Here is an 18,993-nt window from a genome sequence, read left to right on the forward strand (position 1 = left end):
GTCCTGCTGGTAGCCTATGACGTCGATGCGATAATTGCTTCTCGGGAATCTTTTCATCTTTGAAAGCAACGCAGCAACAAAAAAAAGTAACAACTCGAATATCGACTTTATTAGGTTCAACATCAAAGACGTGTAAACAACAATTCGCTTGCGGTTTTTTTTTTTTTTTAATTATTTTATTTTTCCGTTGTGTGTTTTTTTTTGTTGTTTCACTTAGAAAATTGACGCGCAGCAATACGATGACAGCAGCAAGATAAACGGATCTTTCGTTGTGCTATGTCGCGCTTAGTGCAGTGCAGGCTATACGTATTGTATGCGCGATTCTCCTTGGGTTGGGGCCAATTATGGTAAAAAGTACAACTCACACACGGCGCGCGGTGCATCATAGCTCGTTGAATTTCTCGGGAATTGAAAATGCGATTTTCAATTGTCGCGCGCGACACATCCGAGAGAGTAAGCGTTCCCCCGGTATTTCCCAATCATTGTAAAAAGTCGTGGTGTACGGTACATGTGCACCTACGCTACGTTTGAATAGCCTCCGCGACACGACTCGCCTTAGCAAGGGCATAAAAAAAAAGGATCGCGATAGCTATAAATAAGCCATTTATCGCTTGCTCGCAAATGTACTGTTGTCCTATACGGTGAATGCTCATATGTAGGTATGTATGTAAAATTACATGGGTCCTCGAAAGCTCGAGATCTGTTGTTGCTTGGCTGCTGGCGTCTTAATGTGCTCGCGCGTCACGTGAATTAAACCGGTTGGGATGCTCCGAAAAACGCCATGGGGCCAGGATGACTAGGCGTTATATCGGACGCGCACACGTGAGTGCGTCTGTCGCGCGCTACACGAAAAGTTCCTCGCTCGCGAAGATAAGCTCGCCTCGCGAGAGCCTTTGTACGCATGCACGCGCATTTATAATATATAGCATATATTATATAGCGGGTCATTGCAGCGAACCGGTTTACATCCATCGGCGGCTGCCAGCACGGGGGCCCCGAACACGCATACACACACATATATAAATGACGAACAAGTCGCGCGCGCGCTGGTCAATGGAACTTTCCAGATCGCGCGATCTCGCACGCCAGTGGAATTCGCGATATAAAGTATGACATCCCGATCGGCTCCCGATCTAAAGAGCCTTTCAACTTTTCTCCAATTATGCTGTTTTGCCTACGCTTATTGAAACGACTGCTGCGCTCGCGAGTCTCGGGTTTCTCGCAATAAGTAGCATATAGTCGACACACCCAATTCGTTCGTTCGCGATCTCGAGCGCGACGTCGTTTCCGCGAATGTAACGTCGCTCTTTGTCGACGAAATTTATGGCCATCGTCGACTTGTTGTTGAAACTCATCGCATTTTCACGCGGTACAGGCCAACATCGTGCATTTAGATCGCACGGACGAGATAATCATAAGCTCGCGAACACGGTGGAAATGACACACCGCTGGCCGAGGTGAATCTAACCGCGTTATCGTTTCCTGCATTGGGAGTATATTATATAGAAACGCCTGGAAAATCCGCCGGATGACGATGCGCGTCTTGTGTAGCACGAAGATCGTCTATCGATCCTTGAACGCCTGTCCGATTCGATATATCGATACTCCTGTAATTAATTCAGCCACGTGTCTCGAAAGGACGAATATGGGCATAGCAGCTTATATTCGCCGAGAGCTGCTTATAGAGATGCGCTCGATCGAGAGATCGCAGCACGTGATCGCAGAAAACGTTTGCTCTCGACGGCCAGCCAAGAGAGTCATCGTACTCGTTCGGCCGATTTCCGTGAATGGCCGTTGCTTACGCACTACAATTGCAATGCCAGCGAGCAGATAAAAGAGAGCGAACTAGCGCAGCTGCGATCTCTCGCGTACACCACCACTATGAGTTGCTGCCGTTTCGAGTCACGTTTGACCTATACCGTCGAATCGAGTCTCTCTATATAATTGCGATAAGGGTAAAATGCACATAAGGTCTTCGAACTACTGCCGAGACAATGCGAAAATCCCGACTATGTCTCTCGAGACGACGACGACGTTTACTCGTACGCGAGCGTATCAACAAGTATGTGGCGGACGTGCACTAGTCTATTATTAGTAATCGTATGTATGTATATCTTACGCCGATAAGACGGAAAAATTGTATTCTCGCTCGGCGCGCATAAATATAATTTGCAAATATATAGCGTGCGCGCCGACGAGGAAAAAAAACGTTAAAAGGCAATTCGTCGATTATCGCGCGTGGTTAACGCAAGGATCGGTACGGTACACAGAGTATAATTGATGGTTCTCGTCGAGCTGTACGTGACTACTCGTCACTACAAACGCATAAGATCGTTAAGAGAACGGTTCCGTAACGAGAGGATCACAATCGGTTATTTCGGACAAATTCTCGTCATTTACGTGGTCATTTAATTTTACATAATCGCAACGCTGCTGCCCATTAAAGACGCAACACGACGCGGTGTGGCATTGCAAGGATCAATTGTATACCGAGAGATTGGGGGCCCGCGTGCCCACCCGTGCGTTCACCTGTTACGTATTTTGAACCGTGCACTGTATGTATATACGATCGATTTACCCAAATGAATTACCGCAGTAGGGCACGGACTGCCCGCACATTATGCAAATCCGTCGAATTTCGTAATAGATGTGTATTATATAGATCGATGCTCTATATATATAAAGCCGTGCGCAGATAGAGAGGTACCCGCAGCGGAGAAAGAATTTCTATGTGCGCGCCGCGGAGAAAGTGCTTCCGTGCTCCGAGACCGCGCGGCGATCGTTTAGTTCAGATACACGCGTAGTAGAGTTACGCGTCGCCTATGCCAACCCGACGGACTTCTTTTTTTTCGTACTGCCCCTCGAGAAATGATCTGTTATATCTGAGCTACTTCGTTATTATTGCGGCCGGTGCATGTGTAGTTTTTAGCGTAACGTGTACGCTCTACCGTCTTCCGAGTTTGTAGCATGGGATATGATCCCACTGTACTGAGCATGCGATCTCTAATTCATAAGGTAATACAGGTAATTCACAATACATATAGGTGCATGACCCACGCTTTGACTCATATACAATTATTCTGATTTTGCCACTTGCAGATTTACAGATAAAGGTACTCGCCATCTAGTGGTGAATGATTAAAGTGGTACAATCGTTTTTTGAGACAGTTAAATTGTCATCTTCAGTTTATTTATAATGTGTTCAATATTTTTAACATAATTGTAACAGAAAAAATTGCCAAAATCAGCTCTCAAAACAGTTCAAATTGCAATTTTTGGCTCGTTCGGCCGTTATTACTGTTGAGCACTTTTCCATCGAACGCTGCAAAATTGAGTCGGCTCGAACACGTCTGGAACTCGGTGATTAAAGAAAGATTTTTTTTTTTACACTGATAATTTTCCGTTACCATTTCCAATACTGTCGAGACGAAAAAAAATTGTTTTTCGAAGCAGGCAATAATTGTAGCAATTAATTAATAATAATACCCAATAATGACCGCGGCTATCCGATGTAAGCAAGCTTGTTATGCGCTTGAAAATTTTAAACGTCTCGGATATCAAATTTGCTGTGTACACAACTCCTTGATACGAATTTACGTCAATATTCTGAGAAAATGTGCGATCGTCTCTCGAGTCGATGCCGCACGTGCGCCTCTCCGATACATCATACACATATGGGTGCGAGGAAAAGTCATTCACATCTGCATCTTTATGTTACACCATGTCGCACACGCTCCTATCGCACTGGATCGTAAAGTGAATCATCGTCGAGAATTTCAGTCTATGTTCTGTTGAGTTATTTTTTTTTGTATCGCGATTTTTTGTGCCTCAAAATCGCCATAAATCATATTTTATTACTCTAATTGGTATTCAAATGCGTCTGTTTAAGCTTTTACGATCTTCGCTCGCGCGCACTCACGGCGGCGTAGGTGAAGCTCGAAAAAGAGGAAAAGCCAGACGATATTGCTTACGAGAGCCGATGAGATTCGCGCTCGCGCGTTTTTATCGCCCCCGAGAGCCGATCATTGAAATGTGAGCAGCGCGCGTCATTTTAATTGTGCACTTTCGATCCTTATAACGTCAAACTCGTGTCAAACGCGCGCGGCATAGTGTTTCGCGCTTTTTTTGCCCCCCGTACGCGCGATCTTCGATTCGTCGTCGTGGTACACACGTATAATTGCGCGCTCTTATAACAACGGGGAAAAATCTTTGGCGTCAAAAGTTAAAACCTATATCGAATTTCCGTACGAGGAAATTCGAGACGAATAAAAAAAATCTCGAGCTCGAGCGCACCACGTGAAAATCATAGCCGGGGGATGTGTTGTCTTGACGTTATCGGACGAAGCTACGTGACGGTGTGTGCGTATTGTAATATCGGCGCGGGCAAAGCTCAAGGAGACGAGTAAACAACGATCGAATCAGAAGCAAATTTTTAATTTATTATGTACCAATAAACACATATCGATGATGCATTTATCGCGGTATAAAACTGAGAGAAAGAAAGGAAAAGATTATGCGTATTCTTTTGTTTTTGTCATGTATACACGTCGAACTTCCCTTGGCTCTTTGTTCGCGCTAGAGGATTCAAGGTTTTCCTTTGACTCGGAAAAAAGTCTGTGCATGCGTTTTATATATACACGCAAATACGAGTGAAAAATATATACGTGTGCGAAGGCGTCGAAATGAATAATTTATCGGGATCACTCGGAGTTGGACGATGACAAGCCGCAATCAGGAAAAAGAGCCGCGATCTTATAGCGCGTCTTTATATTGTTATACTCGTTATAAAAATCTTGAGTAATGTGTTACGCATTTTTCACGTAACGACTGCGGCGCGACTCCGACTCTCGCGCACACGCGACGAATATTACGCGAAAACGTACTGTGAGTCAGGACTGCGCCGGGGGGGAAAGAAAAATGCGTAGTCGACGAACGCACGCATTTCGGAAAAACAGATTATAGTTGTCATGAGCTTCGGTCAAAACTGTACGAACGATCTGATTTTTTTGCTCCGCATCGGTGCGCCTGTCCATCTCATCCAACTCTTTCGCGAGACAAGAAACTTGATCGATTGAATATGGTGCGCGCGTACACAAAGCTGACGTTTTTCTCTCCCTCCCTCCCGCCCGCCCGTTTAGCCGATATGTAAAATTGACATTTTTTTTCCACGCCACGCGATTTTTCAAGGACGATCGCTCACTTGGACGCGCGCGCGCGTTAATAATTATATAAAATTTTTTTTACACGAGTGCACTGCGGATGAAGTTAATTTTGCAGACGCATTGATATATTGCGAGAGATCGAGATGTACATCTGACATTGCCAGCGAAAAAGTCTCTCGGCAGCTGCTGCTCTCTCCCTTGCTGATAACAGACGATCGGACTCGCGAGTACAATTTAAAACTCGGAAACTAGGTCATTTTATTTTGTTGTAGTCGTCGTTATCGCTCGTTATTTGTTATTATGTGTAGCTGCGAAGAAGCGTCGCAATAACATAAACATAACAAACAAACTGCATATCGCGATTCAGTCGAAAAATTCACGCGAACTTATCGCTGAAACGTCGAAGAGCAGTTTACATCATTATACTTAAGCTTTTCATCAATAATTTTTGACGTCTCGATATATACCGAGTCTCAGAATCTCACCTCGTCCGCGAGATTCCATCAAAAGTGGTCAACTTAAAAGAGACATAAAAATTTGCAACAACTTGGAGCGGCGCCACACGCGCAAAATTAAGTTCTCGATGTTCTTTATTACATGCACGAGGCGTGTGTTTGAGTACTCGCGCTCGCTTATTAATTACCCCGACGTCGAGTCTGATTTAATGTCCAGAAGCGGAGAGCGAGAGAAGATAAGAGAGAGACTCGGAGCCTGTTGTATAGCACGTGTACGCGCGTGTAATGGAACGCATCCGTAATTCGTCGTATCTCACGTTGTGTACTCGTTATTTCGCGTTGAACCTGCTGCTGCTGCAGGGCGTGCATAAGGTATTATTAAAGCACCTCCGCTTGTAACTTATAAGGGAAGATACGAATTTGAACCAAAGACTTATGGATATTATAGCCAAAGGAACATAATGAAAAGCGCCTTTAATAACCAGAACCCTTGCATTTTGATCTTCTCCTCAGGCATCTTCGTGCTGATGAGCTTGGGCTTGCTGGGACTGGTGATCGGCTGCCTCGTGTTCGTCATCCAGCCGTACGAGTTCATCTTCAAGTGGAAGGCGACCTTCGGGCCGGGCGGCGAGATCTACGAGATCTGGCGCAAACCGAGCGTCGATCTCTACGTGAAGATATACCTGTTCAACTGCACCAACGCCGAGGCCTACATGGCGCGCAAAGAGGATAAGCTGCGATTCGTCGAGGTCGGCCCCTACGTCTATCAGTGAGTATATCATCAATAATAAACAGATTTTGCAGGGAAATTTGTATACTAAATGCGATTTTATTAAATTTTACAGAGAGTTCCTAGAGCACGGCAACGTGACGTTCAATCCCAACGGCACCGTGTCCAGCATACCCAAGCACCCGCTCAAGTTCGTGCCGGAGCTGAGCAACGGCACCGAAGAGGATATAGTCGTCATGGCCAACATCGCTTTATTGGTAAGTGGCAGATTTACAATATATATTATATTATAAATACTATATTACATATACGCGTGCACGTCAAACGGATTTGAAAACTTTCCGAAGTGCGCGACGCCGGCGAGTCATCGCGGACTCGAGCGCCGGTAAAACCACCGCTGCCGACGATCGATTCAACCTTGAATTTCCCATGTATGCCTGCGCTACGCATAGCCGCCGCCACCCTCGCGAGCGCCACCGAGCCGTCGCCTTTTCCACGCTATATGGGAGAAAAAAGAAAATGCATATACCCGGAGAACCTGTTTTTCTGATCGTGTGCGCACAAATAACCGCTCGTGCGTGTGTACGACTTCTATACGGTTTTGCAGCAGATGCAGCAGCATCGATAAAAGGGCCGAGTGCGGTGAAGGCGCGCCGCGCGTAAAGCTGTCCTTGGCAAGGCCGCCGCCGAGTGCGCCAGGGGAATTTCTACTTGCGCGCGGCATTAATCACCGCTTGCCACGGCTTTTTTTCTCTCTCTCTCTCTCTCTCTGCCGTGCGCAAAGTGCGTTAGAGAATTCCGGGAAAATTTATTTTTAAACCCCGTAAGAGCAGCGATCGCGAGAGAGAGGATCGGTCGTTCACCCGCGAGCTTCGGTGCCAGCTTTTTCTCATTCGCGCGTATATGCAGTAATGCTCTGTGCCTAGGTGCAGTTGTCTGATGAAGATCGGTAAATCGTTGAAAATCGACCATACTCGTATTTTGATTTTGCCCATAAAAGCAACAGTCATTTATCTTCTACAGAAAATTATCACTGCCTCCTGCAGCAGTCGTGTATTTTCTCGCTCCTATCGCTTCTTCTTCTTCTTTTTTGATCGTCTTCTTCGCCTCGTGCAAGACTGACAAGAGTACCGGCAAAAATATAATATAATGCAACAAGCCGCACTAATTATTTCAGCTTCGCGCGTGCACGTGCAGTCGTGTAGATCCGTATAGGGTAAATTATCAATCAACGAACGAATTAAAATAATAACAACGAGGCGAGATAGTGGCTATCGTTCGTGCCCTACATTGACGCGTGAGCTTTCGGCCGCGAGCGTCGTTATAATTTATTATATACTTCAATCATATTGAAAATTGCCACTTGATCATATTATAACATACACAAAACAAGCATTGCAGTGTTTTTCACGAGGCTTTAGGGTGCCTGATCACAAAATCATCTGTTCGACGCGCAACTCTCGCGTGGTTCTGTTAAAATTCTGGAAACGCAGTCGATCGCGTATTGTCGATTCGGCGCACGTGGCCAAAGATTCTCTCCATACGCACTCGCATGTCTTTGGCGAAAACAAAAGTGTACGACGGTACGCACACACAGCAGCAGCCTTTTATCTCTTTCAATTTCCTCTTTTCGCGTCGATCGAAACGTGACCGTCGTATACACGCCTCCTGCATTGCACTCGCCTTATCTTTAAAGCCAAAAAGAAAAATTAATTCGATGTGTGCGCGCAACATTGCACTCGAATCTTGCTCTGCTCCGCTTTCGGTGCGCGTAAAAATCCCTAATTGGGTCGGTCGAGCATCACATGGCGTGTCAATGGCGCGATATTTTCATACATGAAAATCATGTGAAACGAGCAAAAAAAAATAACCGACCGATCTCTGGTCTCTCAAAGATATTCGCATCGGCCGTCGTTGATAATGCGATCTCGCAACGTGTCCGACGATCAACGGGTTATCGAAGAGCTCGACACGAGCTGCCGCTGCAATTTTCTCGTTTCGGACCCGAGATCATTGCGGCAATTCTAAAATTAAATATCAAAGTGCGCATAAATTTCGAACGAGCCTTTGAAAGCTGCGCAACTCGCGGCGGTGGCGCATAATCCGGAAGCTTTCCGCATTTATCAAGGACGACTAGTATTTTTGCTAAAAGACAGCTCCGTACATATAATATCGAGAAAGATGAAGAAGAAAAAAAAGAAAAAAAACGACAACAAACTTCGGAAATTGCGACGAACGTATCATATACATATAGGCAGGTATATGTACGAGTTGAATAATACGACGACGACACTTGACGATCGCGCGATACATTTCAATAATCACCGAGTCTGGCGTAAACTAGCCTCTTGTGCGCGTCGCACGACCAACTCCGTCATCGCGTACGGAGGATCGTAAGCCGCAGCAGGAGCAGCAGCAAAGCAACGCGGCAGTCGCATATGAGCGCAAAAAATCTAGACTAGCTCGTTTACGGCTTATAGCTGTAATTAAGACAACACAATCATGCGATATGAAAAAAAGCTCGCGCGAACGCGAACACATACGCGCCGATGATCCAATGACCGCGAGGCGCTTATTATATTATCAATCATTACGCAATGTCCCAGCAGCGTATTTAATAATCGCGGACGATCCCCAACGCAACTGGCTCCTGCCACGCACACCCGCTTATCCACGCCGCAACTTGATCTTGACGTCTTTTACGTTAAAATTTTAATATTTATCCGCGTAAAAGTTCCTACTCGCGTCGTCGTCGTCGTCGTCGTCGTCGTGCGCGCGCTCGGTTATTATGGCCATATTAATGTCACGTTTAATAATCCTCGACGTACGCTCGTGGCACACACAATTCGAGTGAAAAAAACGTATTTACGTATTATACGTATACGCGCGAGACAGCAGCAATTGCGACCGGTGCAACAGTGTGTAACTTTTTTATTGCCTCTTTCGCGCCTATAACGAGAGCACCTGAATAATGGTTTTTTTTTATTTCAATAAGCTTCTTTTGGTCGAAACAATCGTCGTTGGTGCGTTACGCGCATTTTTTCTCCCCGAAATTGCGCAATGCAAATAGTCAAACTCTCGCACGCAACGTTGAACGCCGAAAAAATCCGCGGACTGCACGCGACTCGTGCGGCTACTCGTGAAGCTGGACGCCCGATTGTCACGTTTATGCAACCTTTGGTATTTTAACGCGCTGTAGCGTACGCGCGAGTCGTCGGTCGGGTGCGCGTGCACCGGACTTAGGATTATTGCTCGTTTGTGAGGCGAGAAATCGAGAGAGGCGTCGAGTTTGCGGTCGTTGCTTCTTAGGCTTTTAAGGATGCCTCGTAGCTAATTTACTTTTGCAACCGTGACTTGCTACTTTTTCTCGCCCGTACTGCGTTATTTTCGAATGAATTAATTTTGAAAAATTACGATTCACCCACGATGCACCGATCTCGAGGCTGCGTACATAAAGGATTTTCGCGCTCTAAACTCGAGACTCGAGACTCGCGGCAAAGTCGCCAAACTCTCGCACAGATGAATCAGTGCTATGTGAATATTAAAGAGGATATATATTTCACGATAACTCTCGAGAGCAGTGAAAAAAAAGACATTAACACGGTATTATTCGAATTCAGCCGAGTTTAATTCTCTAACGAGTCTGTAAGTGGTTTTCGAACCTTCTCGATTAATCTTATAAATTGCAACGCGCGTATTTATAGCAGTTATTCGCCAAAACAGCGCATTTCTTCGTATCCGCAGCGCAAGCTTCGTCTCGAGACTCTGGATGACTTTGTTAATTTTCGTCGCTTCAGTGTGGATTTGAAACCTGTCACAGTTGCGGAGGAAACTTATCCAAAACATACGTTTCGGTCGGTTTTTTTTGCTTCCCCAATTAATTTTCATTCGTAATAGAGGTTGAAAAATAGAGATGTACAATTAATCCATCTTTCCTTTGACAATGATTCGATAAGTGTCTGTCGGACAGTTGGCGCGTAATATATAGTTCGATCGATTATCCGAACGAGAGATGTTATTTCATAAACTTTGACAATCATCGACATTTTGCTCTATTATTGATTGTCACATTGTACATGCCCTGATACAAATGCTCAACATTTATAATGACCAAATAACTAAAGAATGATCGTTTATACATGTTTTAAAATGTAAAATCATTATTAAAAATTTAAATCAGTTTTCAGTTACTTTGAATACGTTAATAAGACTTTGAGCATCCGCCACTAGATGGCGAGTACCTTTATTTCTGTAAATCTGCAAGTGACAAAATGAAAAAAAAAATATAAGTGTATAGAAAATTTAAGGGTGTTTAGAGAGATTGAGGTTCAAGTAAATTGTTAAGGTTAGAGTAGATTGAGAAAAAGTTTGCGAGTGGCATCATAGCCTAATGGACTCAATTTAATTACGTCGACTTTTAATTTGCCGCGTGGAAAAATCAAGAGCAGAGTGAACTGTTGCTTTATTGTGCCGGTCAGTTTAGGTTTACAAACGATTCACGAGCTCGCGCGTACAATATTCCAAGCTGATACACAATATACGTGCACGCACACACACGTATAATGCGAGTTTGTGTGCAGCTTTGTGCGCCACTACCGATAAGAGAGAAATGATCGAAGTTGAAAACGTGACTGCGAAAATGGAACGCCGAGTTCTCGGGGTGTATACGCGTGCGGCACATGCATCCCGCGCGGCCTAAGCCAAAAGATGCAAAAACGCGTCTTTAATCTGCGAGCGCTGATAAACGATTATCTTCTTCTTTTTCTTCTTCTGCCTTTTCTTTTTCTCTATGCGTTAAAAGATGTCCGTTGTTTGAAAAATGCGATAATGCTCATCTCGACTTCGACGCGACGCTTGCAGATTTATTTGATTTTTTTGGTGAAATTCGCAAAAGTCACGTATACCCAAAAAACTAATTCAACGAGCAAACACTCGAATTGTCGTACGAATTGTATAAGCAACCGGTCGTCGAAGACTGCTCATTTTTACAGTTAATCCTCTGGTCATCGTCGCGATTGCGCATCTTACATCACTTATGCAGTAACATTCTCGGCACCGTTACACGTTACGGTCTATTACGCGAGAAAATCTTCACCTATTAGCCGCCCCACTCGAGCTAGCCGCGCGCACATAATTATAATAGCTCGATACGATAGCGTCGCAAACTTTTAATATTTATCATCCAGGAGATACACACATATATAGAAATAATAAGATATATATTAATATTTCTATTAAATAATTTTATTGAGGGTTAAAGATGTTCTCGTCTCGGAGAGAGCGACTCGAATGCCAGTCTTCTTTTTTCCTTCCTAACCGTCACACTTTGGTAGCTGAACGTAGTTACAAACGAACATTCGACGTTCGCTACAATACCCCCCTTGGCAGTGTATGAAGGTCATGGTTCAGTGAAGCTCAAGCGATTCTTGACAGAGTGAACAGGATCAGGAGTAGAGGCAGGAACAGGAACAGAGAACACATCATGAACAGAAAAAGTAATTGAACTGTTAAAAAGAAATGCAGGTTTAACTCGGTCAATAGAAACTTTAGTTGGCGAATTATTAATCTTGAGTGTAACAAGTTTATCATCACGCTCGATGATCTCAAATGGGCCCAAGTATGGCGGTTCCAAAGCTTTTAAAAATCTACAATCCTTGAGATAAGCATGTGAACAATCCTTTAATTCTTTGAAAACAAAAATACTAGGATTTCCATGTCTTGAGGCTGGAGATGGACGCAAATCGCTAATATATTTTCTAATATCTGCCAGAAAATCTTGATAATTGCTAGATCTACTTGATCTTGAGTCTGAGCAGAAAAATTCTGAAGGAAGACGCAGAGATTCCCCATAAACTAACTCAGCTGCCGTAGATTTAATATCTTCTTTAAAAGAGGAACGAATGCCGAGAAGTACAAAAGGTAAACAAGAGACCCAGTCAGAATTAGATTGAGCTATGAGCGCCGATTTTAATTGGCGATGAAGACGCTCGATCATACCGTTGCTAGCTGGATGCCAACTCGTCGTGAAATTGTGTTGTATACCAAATAAATTCATAAAATTCGAGAATATATGCGACGTAAATTGCCCACCACGATCAGTGGTAATTACGTGTGGAACGCCAAAACGAGAAATCCAAGAGTCTAACAAAGCTCGAATAATGCATTCTGTCGACGTGGAAGAAATCGGACAGACTTCTGGCCAACGAGTAAAACGATCAATTATCGTGAGACAATACCGAAACGACCGAGAAAGAGGAAATGGGCCAACAAGATCGATATGAATATGCGAGAATCTTTGCGTTGTCGTTTGAAACGTACCAATAGGCGCATGTACATGTCGTGTAATTTTCGATCGTTGACAATCATGGCACGATCTAGCCCAATTACGACAATCTTTATCCACCGANATAATACGAGGCAAGCCAGGTGGTCGAGTTATGCTGGCGAATTCAGATAAAAGATCAGAAAATTCTGACTGAATTTGAATCGTTTTGACACTAGATTGCGAAGAAGACTGAAGCAAACCTTTTGCTTGGAGTCCTGTTATACCATCGATAATTGTTTTCGAATGGCAATCAGGCAAAAGATGATAATGCGCAAGAAAGTCAGACCCGAGGATCGGTATGTCAACGTCAGCTATGATAAATCGCCAAATGAAATCTCGACGTAAACCAAGATTCAAATTGAAACTAATAAAACCATAGGTTTTGATTTTACTCCCGTTTGCGGCGATTAATTCAAAATTCGTAGGAGAACGACGTTGTCGAAGTAAGCCAAATGGAAAGCAACAAAGATCGGAGCCGGTATCAATGAGGAATTTATGCTTTGATGTCTTATCAACGACAAAAAGACGGCTAGACGATGACGTGCAAACAGTTGCCGTCATCACTGATTGCTTTGAAAGTTTTCCGCGAGATCACAAGGAGCAATGCATTTTTTTGCGTCTTTTTGAAATTTCCTATGATACCAGCATAAACGAGAAGACTGATTTAAATTGCGGGAATTCGAAGAAGAAGATTTACTCCGTTGTCTAGGACGATTCGAGTTATCACGAGAGCTGGGCCGAGAACGAGAAGATAAAGAATCTACCTGGCGTTGTAAATTCTCGATGGCTTGAAGAATTTTGTCTTCAAAGGCAGATGAGCTCGATGGTGTTGATGCTGCATGGACGTTGAAAGACGGAGTAACAGGAGCAATCTCGATAATCTTGTCAGCCAGGTCAGCGAGTTTGTCCAAGGTCGTGTCGGACTGACTTGCGAGGATGGCACGGACTGATGACGGCAATCGCTGGAGCCATAGTTGACAAAGGAGGTTATCTTGTACTATAGTAGTACCGGCGAGAGAACGAAGATGACGAAGAAATTGCGAGGGTTTGCGATCGCCAAGGACTTCTTCGCTGATGAGTTGCCGAACACGTTGTTCTTCGGAAGCAGAAAGTCGCTCAATCAACTTGGTGCGCAAGAAAGTGTATGGGTTCAATGCCGGAGGATGCGTGATAATGTCCTCGATTTCGGCTGCCACGCGCGCATCAAGTTGTGACACAATGTAGTGGAATTTTGTTACCTCACTAGTGATGTCAGATAGCGTAAATTGTGAATCTGCTTGGGCAAACCATAAGCTTGGTTTATCGGGCCAAAAAGGAGGGAGCTTGACTGCTACACGATGAACGGCGGCCGGAGCAGCAGGGGCAGCAGCGGCAGCAGCGGCGGCAGCGGCGGCGGCAGCTTCATCCGGTGCAATATTTTGAAGAGGAGCACGATTGTTGCGTAAATTCTCAGCTTCTTGTCGCAAAGCTTCTAATTCTTGCAGCAGTTGATTGTTGCGTTCGCGAAGGACAGCCGGATCTTCGTCACGAAACATGTTCAAAGATGCCGATCAAATGTCAGGAAAAGGTATGAAGTGGCAGGAAGTGGCAGGAAAATCAGGAATCGCCAGTGAAAAAAAGAATTCTCCAAAGCCGGATCGTAGTAGTCGTGGGTCACCAATATATAGAAATAATAAGATATATATTAATATTTCTATTAAATAATTTTATTGAGGGTTAAAGATGTTCTCGTCTCGGAGAGAGCGACTCGAATGCCAGTCTTCTTTTTTCCTTCCTAACCGTCACACTTTGGTAGCTGAACGTAGTTACAAACGAACATTCGACGTTCGCTACACATATATTTCGTGGACGTGGAAGTCGGAATGGAACGAGTTTCGCGACAAATTCGCGCGTAATGCAAGTATATAAATGCGGCGCACATGTACACGTGCGCGGGACAAAAAGTTCATTTAGCATGTAGCGTTGGCATAAAATTAAATCCACCGCGATCGCTGCCTGCTGCGATAATGTAGACCGAGCCTCGCGCGCAAAGAGAAATGAATATTGAAAGAGAATGGGAGGCTATTTTTTACAAAGTTATCGGCGGTTATCGATAGCTGCTTAATTTATGACGATTCGTTAAGGTTGTCCTGTTTTTTTTTCTGTGTTTTGCCGAGTCGAAGTGCAAAAAATGGTTTCGTTGTGTACGTCCGATTCAATCGAAACTATAACGCGAATATTTGCGCACGTGTTTACTCGATAAATACATTCGATTAAATATCTTTCTAAAGTTAATACCAAAAAATCATTGACTAACGAGCGCAATGTCGATTTTTCTCGGTTACAGAGCATAGCCAACGTGATGAAGGACTCGTCGTTCGTTCAACGCTGGGGCCTGAACATGCTGATCCGTCAGACCGACACCAAGCCCATGGTGGCCATGACCGCCAAGGAGTTCATGTTCGGCTACGAGTCGACCCTCGTCACCATCGGCAACAACGTCATGCCCAGCTGGATCAAGTTCGATCGGCTCGGGCTGATCGATCGCATGTACGACTTCGACGGCGACTACGAGACCGTCTACACGGGCGAGACCGATGCCCGTTTGACCGGCACCATCGACACGTATCGCGGCAGCGATCAGCTGCCCCAGTGGACCGGCAAGTGCGCCAACGTCCGCGGCGCCAGCGACGCCACCAAGTTCCAGAGCTTCATCCAGCCCAACGACACGCTGCAGTTCTATCGCAAGAGTCTGTGCCGCAGCGGCAAGCTCATCAGGGTCGGTGAAAAAACCATCAAGGGCCTGCAGGCCTACGAGTACAAGTTCGCCGAGCACGAGCTCGACAACGGCCTGTACAATCCCGACAACAAGTGCTTCTGCAGGCAGGGCAACTGTCTGCCTTACGGCATGATCGACGTTACCGACTGCTATTACGGTAAGTAACGTGGCTCGATAAAAAGCTCGCGTTTCGTTGGTGTAATTTACGAGCTCGCGCCTGAACGCAGGTGATAATTCTTTCATAACGTTGATTGCGGCTATCGCCTAATTGGAGTCGGAATTGTTTGCTGCGCGCGACGTCTTTTTGAAAAAGACACATTCGTGCGAATTACGAAACGATTTACCTGTCGCTCGTTTTTTTTTTCTGCGTCTATCCCTGCTTTTCCTCGCAGTTGAAATGCAACTGTCAACCGTAATCTCTGTCAAAAGCATTAGAAAAACGAAATTCCTCGCAGACGCAGTTTTTTTCTCATCGTCTGACCTTGTTTTTTTTTTCGTTTAATTGCAGGCTTTCCCATCGCTCTGACTTATCCTCACTTCTATCAAACCGACCCGTCGCTTTTGGCCGCCGTCGAGGGTCTCGAGCCCGTCAAGGAGAAGCACGAGTCCTTCATCTACGTACAGCCGAGATCTGGCCTGCCCGTTAATTTGGCTTTCCGTTTCCAAATCAACATGGCTCTGCAGGACATCAGCTCCATCGAGAACGTCGACGGCTTCTCGAATCTCGTCCTGCCTCTGCTCTGGTTCGAAATCGTAAGTACACTTGATCGTGTTATTTTTTCAATGCATTGCCATTTTTCACGAATCAAACTGTAACGATCGACTTGTTTATTTTTATGCAGGCTATGCACGAGCTTCCGGACAGCTTGAACAATCGTTTCTACCTGTACTTAACTGCTCTGCCGGTGATGCAAGACATCGCCATCTACTGTCTGTTCCTCGGCGGCGCCATCTGCCTCATCTGGAGCGTCCTCAAGATCCTCCTCTACAAACCCAAGGCCGACACGGAGATGACTAGCCAGTGGCTCGAGTCCGAGCTCCAGCGCAAACGTCTGAGCTTTTTGCACGAGCGCAGGACATCTGTGAAAATCAGCAAGGAGGCCGACTGCTTCTACAACAGTCTATTGACCGAGGGCTCGCAGACGGAAAAGTCGCAGCAGCAGCAGCAGCAACAGCAGCAACAGCAACAGTTCCAGCAAGAGGAGCCGACGATCATCGACCCGGCACTGCTTCAGGAGCTCACGCGATTACGCGAGGACATCGTTTAATGGCGCTCGAGCTTTCCGACAGAGCGTCGCGTTTGTTTATTTTAATAATTTTTTTTCTTCTTCAAATGCCCAAAGAAAAAAAGCCGAGTGTGTTTTTATTCTTCGCCGCGCTTCGTGATTTCACTACTGTTCTTTCGTTAGCGTAACGTTGTTTTACTTTATATAATTTAAGCTCATTACTTCGCCATTTAAGAATTCATTTGTCTCTACTCGTAATTTTCTCACACTTTTTTTATGGTGCTTTTGGTTTGTAATAACTTCACTCGGAGCATCGAAGCATCAAAGAGAATAATTAACATTATCGTTAAGATTACTACGCGCGTTATCGTTTGTCGCGATTCAGCTTGACAAACGATTCCATCCGTCCATTATTAGAGTAAAATCATGTACATATAAGCAAAAAAAAAACAATTACGAACAGAAGAAATCCCAAAGATTTCATCTAAGTGTAATATTATCATCTTTCTTGTGCTTCAGTGATCAGATCGGTCTCATAGCCGATTGATTGATCGATGGGCAGAAAAAATCTTACTTTCCATTTTTCCCTCTTGTCTCGTGTGTGCTATTAATTTGTTCGTTCATCGTCGTTCGCGTTGTGATTTATTCGCTCTCTATCAATTTTTTGATCGTTTTTTTTTTCTATGACAATTCCGCGGCCAAAAAAAGGAAAAAGATAAAAGAGAATCGCTATACGCTAAACGTAAATCGTATACATTTTTTGTGCACCAAAAGACAGTAGATAATTATTTCACAAGCAGTTGTATGAATTTGAAAATCTCAACTACTTTTATGCATTTTAAAAGTAACTTCGATTAATTTCCAAATGAATACTGTAAATATGTAAATATGCGTTAAATAATAGCTTGTTACTTCAGATACCTGCAATAATTGCTGCTTTTATTTTATAAATAGAAACTGCAATGAGTTAATGGGTCGCTCCAACAATATTGATTATTGGTGTAAAACGAGGTATCTGAAAAAGCATAAGTTTTAATCTGTGCGACTCGAAAAGTCAACTTTGTACCTATATACATTTATGCAGAAAAAAATTATTTTTATGTAATATTTTTAAAATGGGGTCCAGTGATTACAATTAACTGTTTTACAATAAGTAATTAGTTTGTAGATAGACTAAATATTGTAAATATAAACAGTTTACTAGTAGAAAGATTGTTCGTTATTTGTTCTTTTCTCTTTATTTTTCTCTGTGATTTTATGAAGGAATTAATTATTTTCGTTGTATTTGAATAAAAAATGAAAAAGTATTTAAAAATAATTATGAATGTTATGAATATATTATTTCGCAATAATTCAACAAGAACAATTAATGAACATTCAGTGGAAAAATTAAGTTGAGCTCTCTAGATTAAAACGATTTTTGATCATTATGTTGAAATGTTTTAAAAGACTAGGGTTTATCGATAGCATTTAAGTGGATGACAGATTGTTATATTTCGATTATGTTATCAAATTGTGATTTTTCATTCATCGTGATAAGCAATTTTATTCCAGCTTCGCAAAAGTTTTCTTAACCGTGCGAACACCAAATTATATAGGGTGAACAGCTTTACAAAAATGTTTTTTTTTCTAAATAATTTTACGAATAGTATTTAATACTATTCAAACTAGGATAAAAAATAATCGATTATGTAACGCACCTACTATTTTGTTTTATGATAATCCTATGAATGCTCTCTTTCGATTTAATAAATCGGATAATAATCTCTTGATATTTTTTTATGATCAGTCTTGCCAGTTATTGTGCCTTACGTATACGAATGTAAACCTTTGTCATTAAATAAAAAATTTTTTATAATTAAGAGATTTGAAAAAATTATTTTCTCTCTCAACCTGTAAACAATTATTCATTAACTGCAACCGCTTAAAATCAATCTTATCTTTGGATTATTATGCTTATTCAAGATTTACAATTTAAATAAGGTTACTGTAGAAAAAATTGCTCTAACACATAAATTAAACAGTATTAAATGTTTTATTGATTTAATTATTCAAAGTTTAATATGGAGACTACATTTTAATGATCGTCATTACATTGCAAAACTACAATGCACCATAATTCCATAACATCCCTAGGTAGTTGAATATAAGCTAATTTTTTTTTATCTATGCTTTCAAGCTAATGTTCAAAGTTTTGAAAATTTCGTCAAACGTTCGCTTTTTTCAGCATAAGCTCGTATAAGTCGACGCCATCAAATAAATACATGATTATCAAAATAGCAACAAATATTTTCAAATGTTTAATAAAAATTCGCATTTAATAATGAATATGGATAT

General features: G+C 43.1%; 1 protein-coding gene across 2 annotated transcripts in view; it reads left to right on the forward strand.

Annotated features, from left to right (window-relative positions):
• LOC106652572 (scavenger receptor class B member 1-like) overlaps nt 1-18,518 on the forward strand; it is a 34,418-nt gene extending 15,900 nt beyond the window's left edge. For both annotated transcript variants that reach the window (XM_014371596.2, XM_014371595.2), the window contains 5 exons: nt 6,131-6,386; nt 6,463-6,604; nt 14,999-15,587; nt 15,939-16,183; nt 16,273-18,518. In XM_014371596.2, the coding sequence (XP_014227082.1) occupies nt 6,131-6,386; nt 6,463-6,604; nt 14,999-15,587; nt 15,939-16,183; nt 16,273-16,698 (1,658 nt within the window). In that variant the 3' untranslated portion in view covers nt 16,699-18,518. The remainder of the gene's footprint in view (nt 1-6,130; nt 6,387-6,462; nt 6,605-14,998; nt 15,588-15,938; nt 16,184-16,272) is intronic.
• Nucleotides 18,519-18,993: the final 475 nt, after the last annotated feature.

Source organism: Trichogramma pretiosum, unplaced genomic scaffold (assembly GCF_000599845.2).
Source record: "Trichogramma pretiosum strain Unisexual culture from Peru unplaced genomic scaffold, Tpre_2.0 scaffold26, whole genome shotgun sequence".
NCBI lineage: Eukaryota > Metazoa > Arthropoda > Insecta > Hymenoptera > Trichogrammatidae > Trichogramma > Trichogramma pretiosum.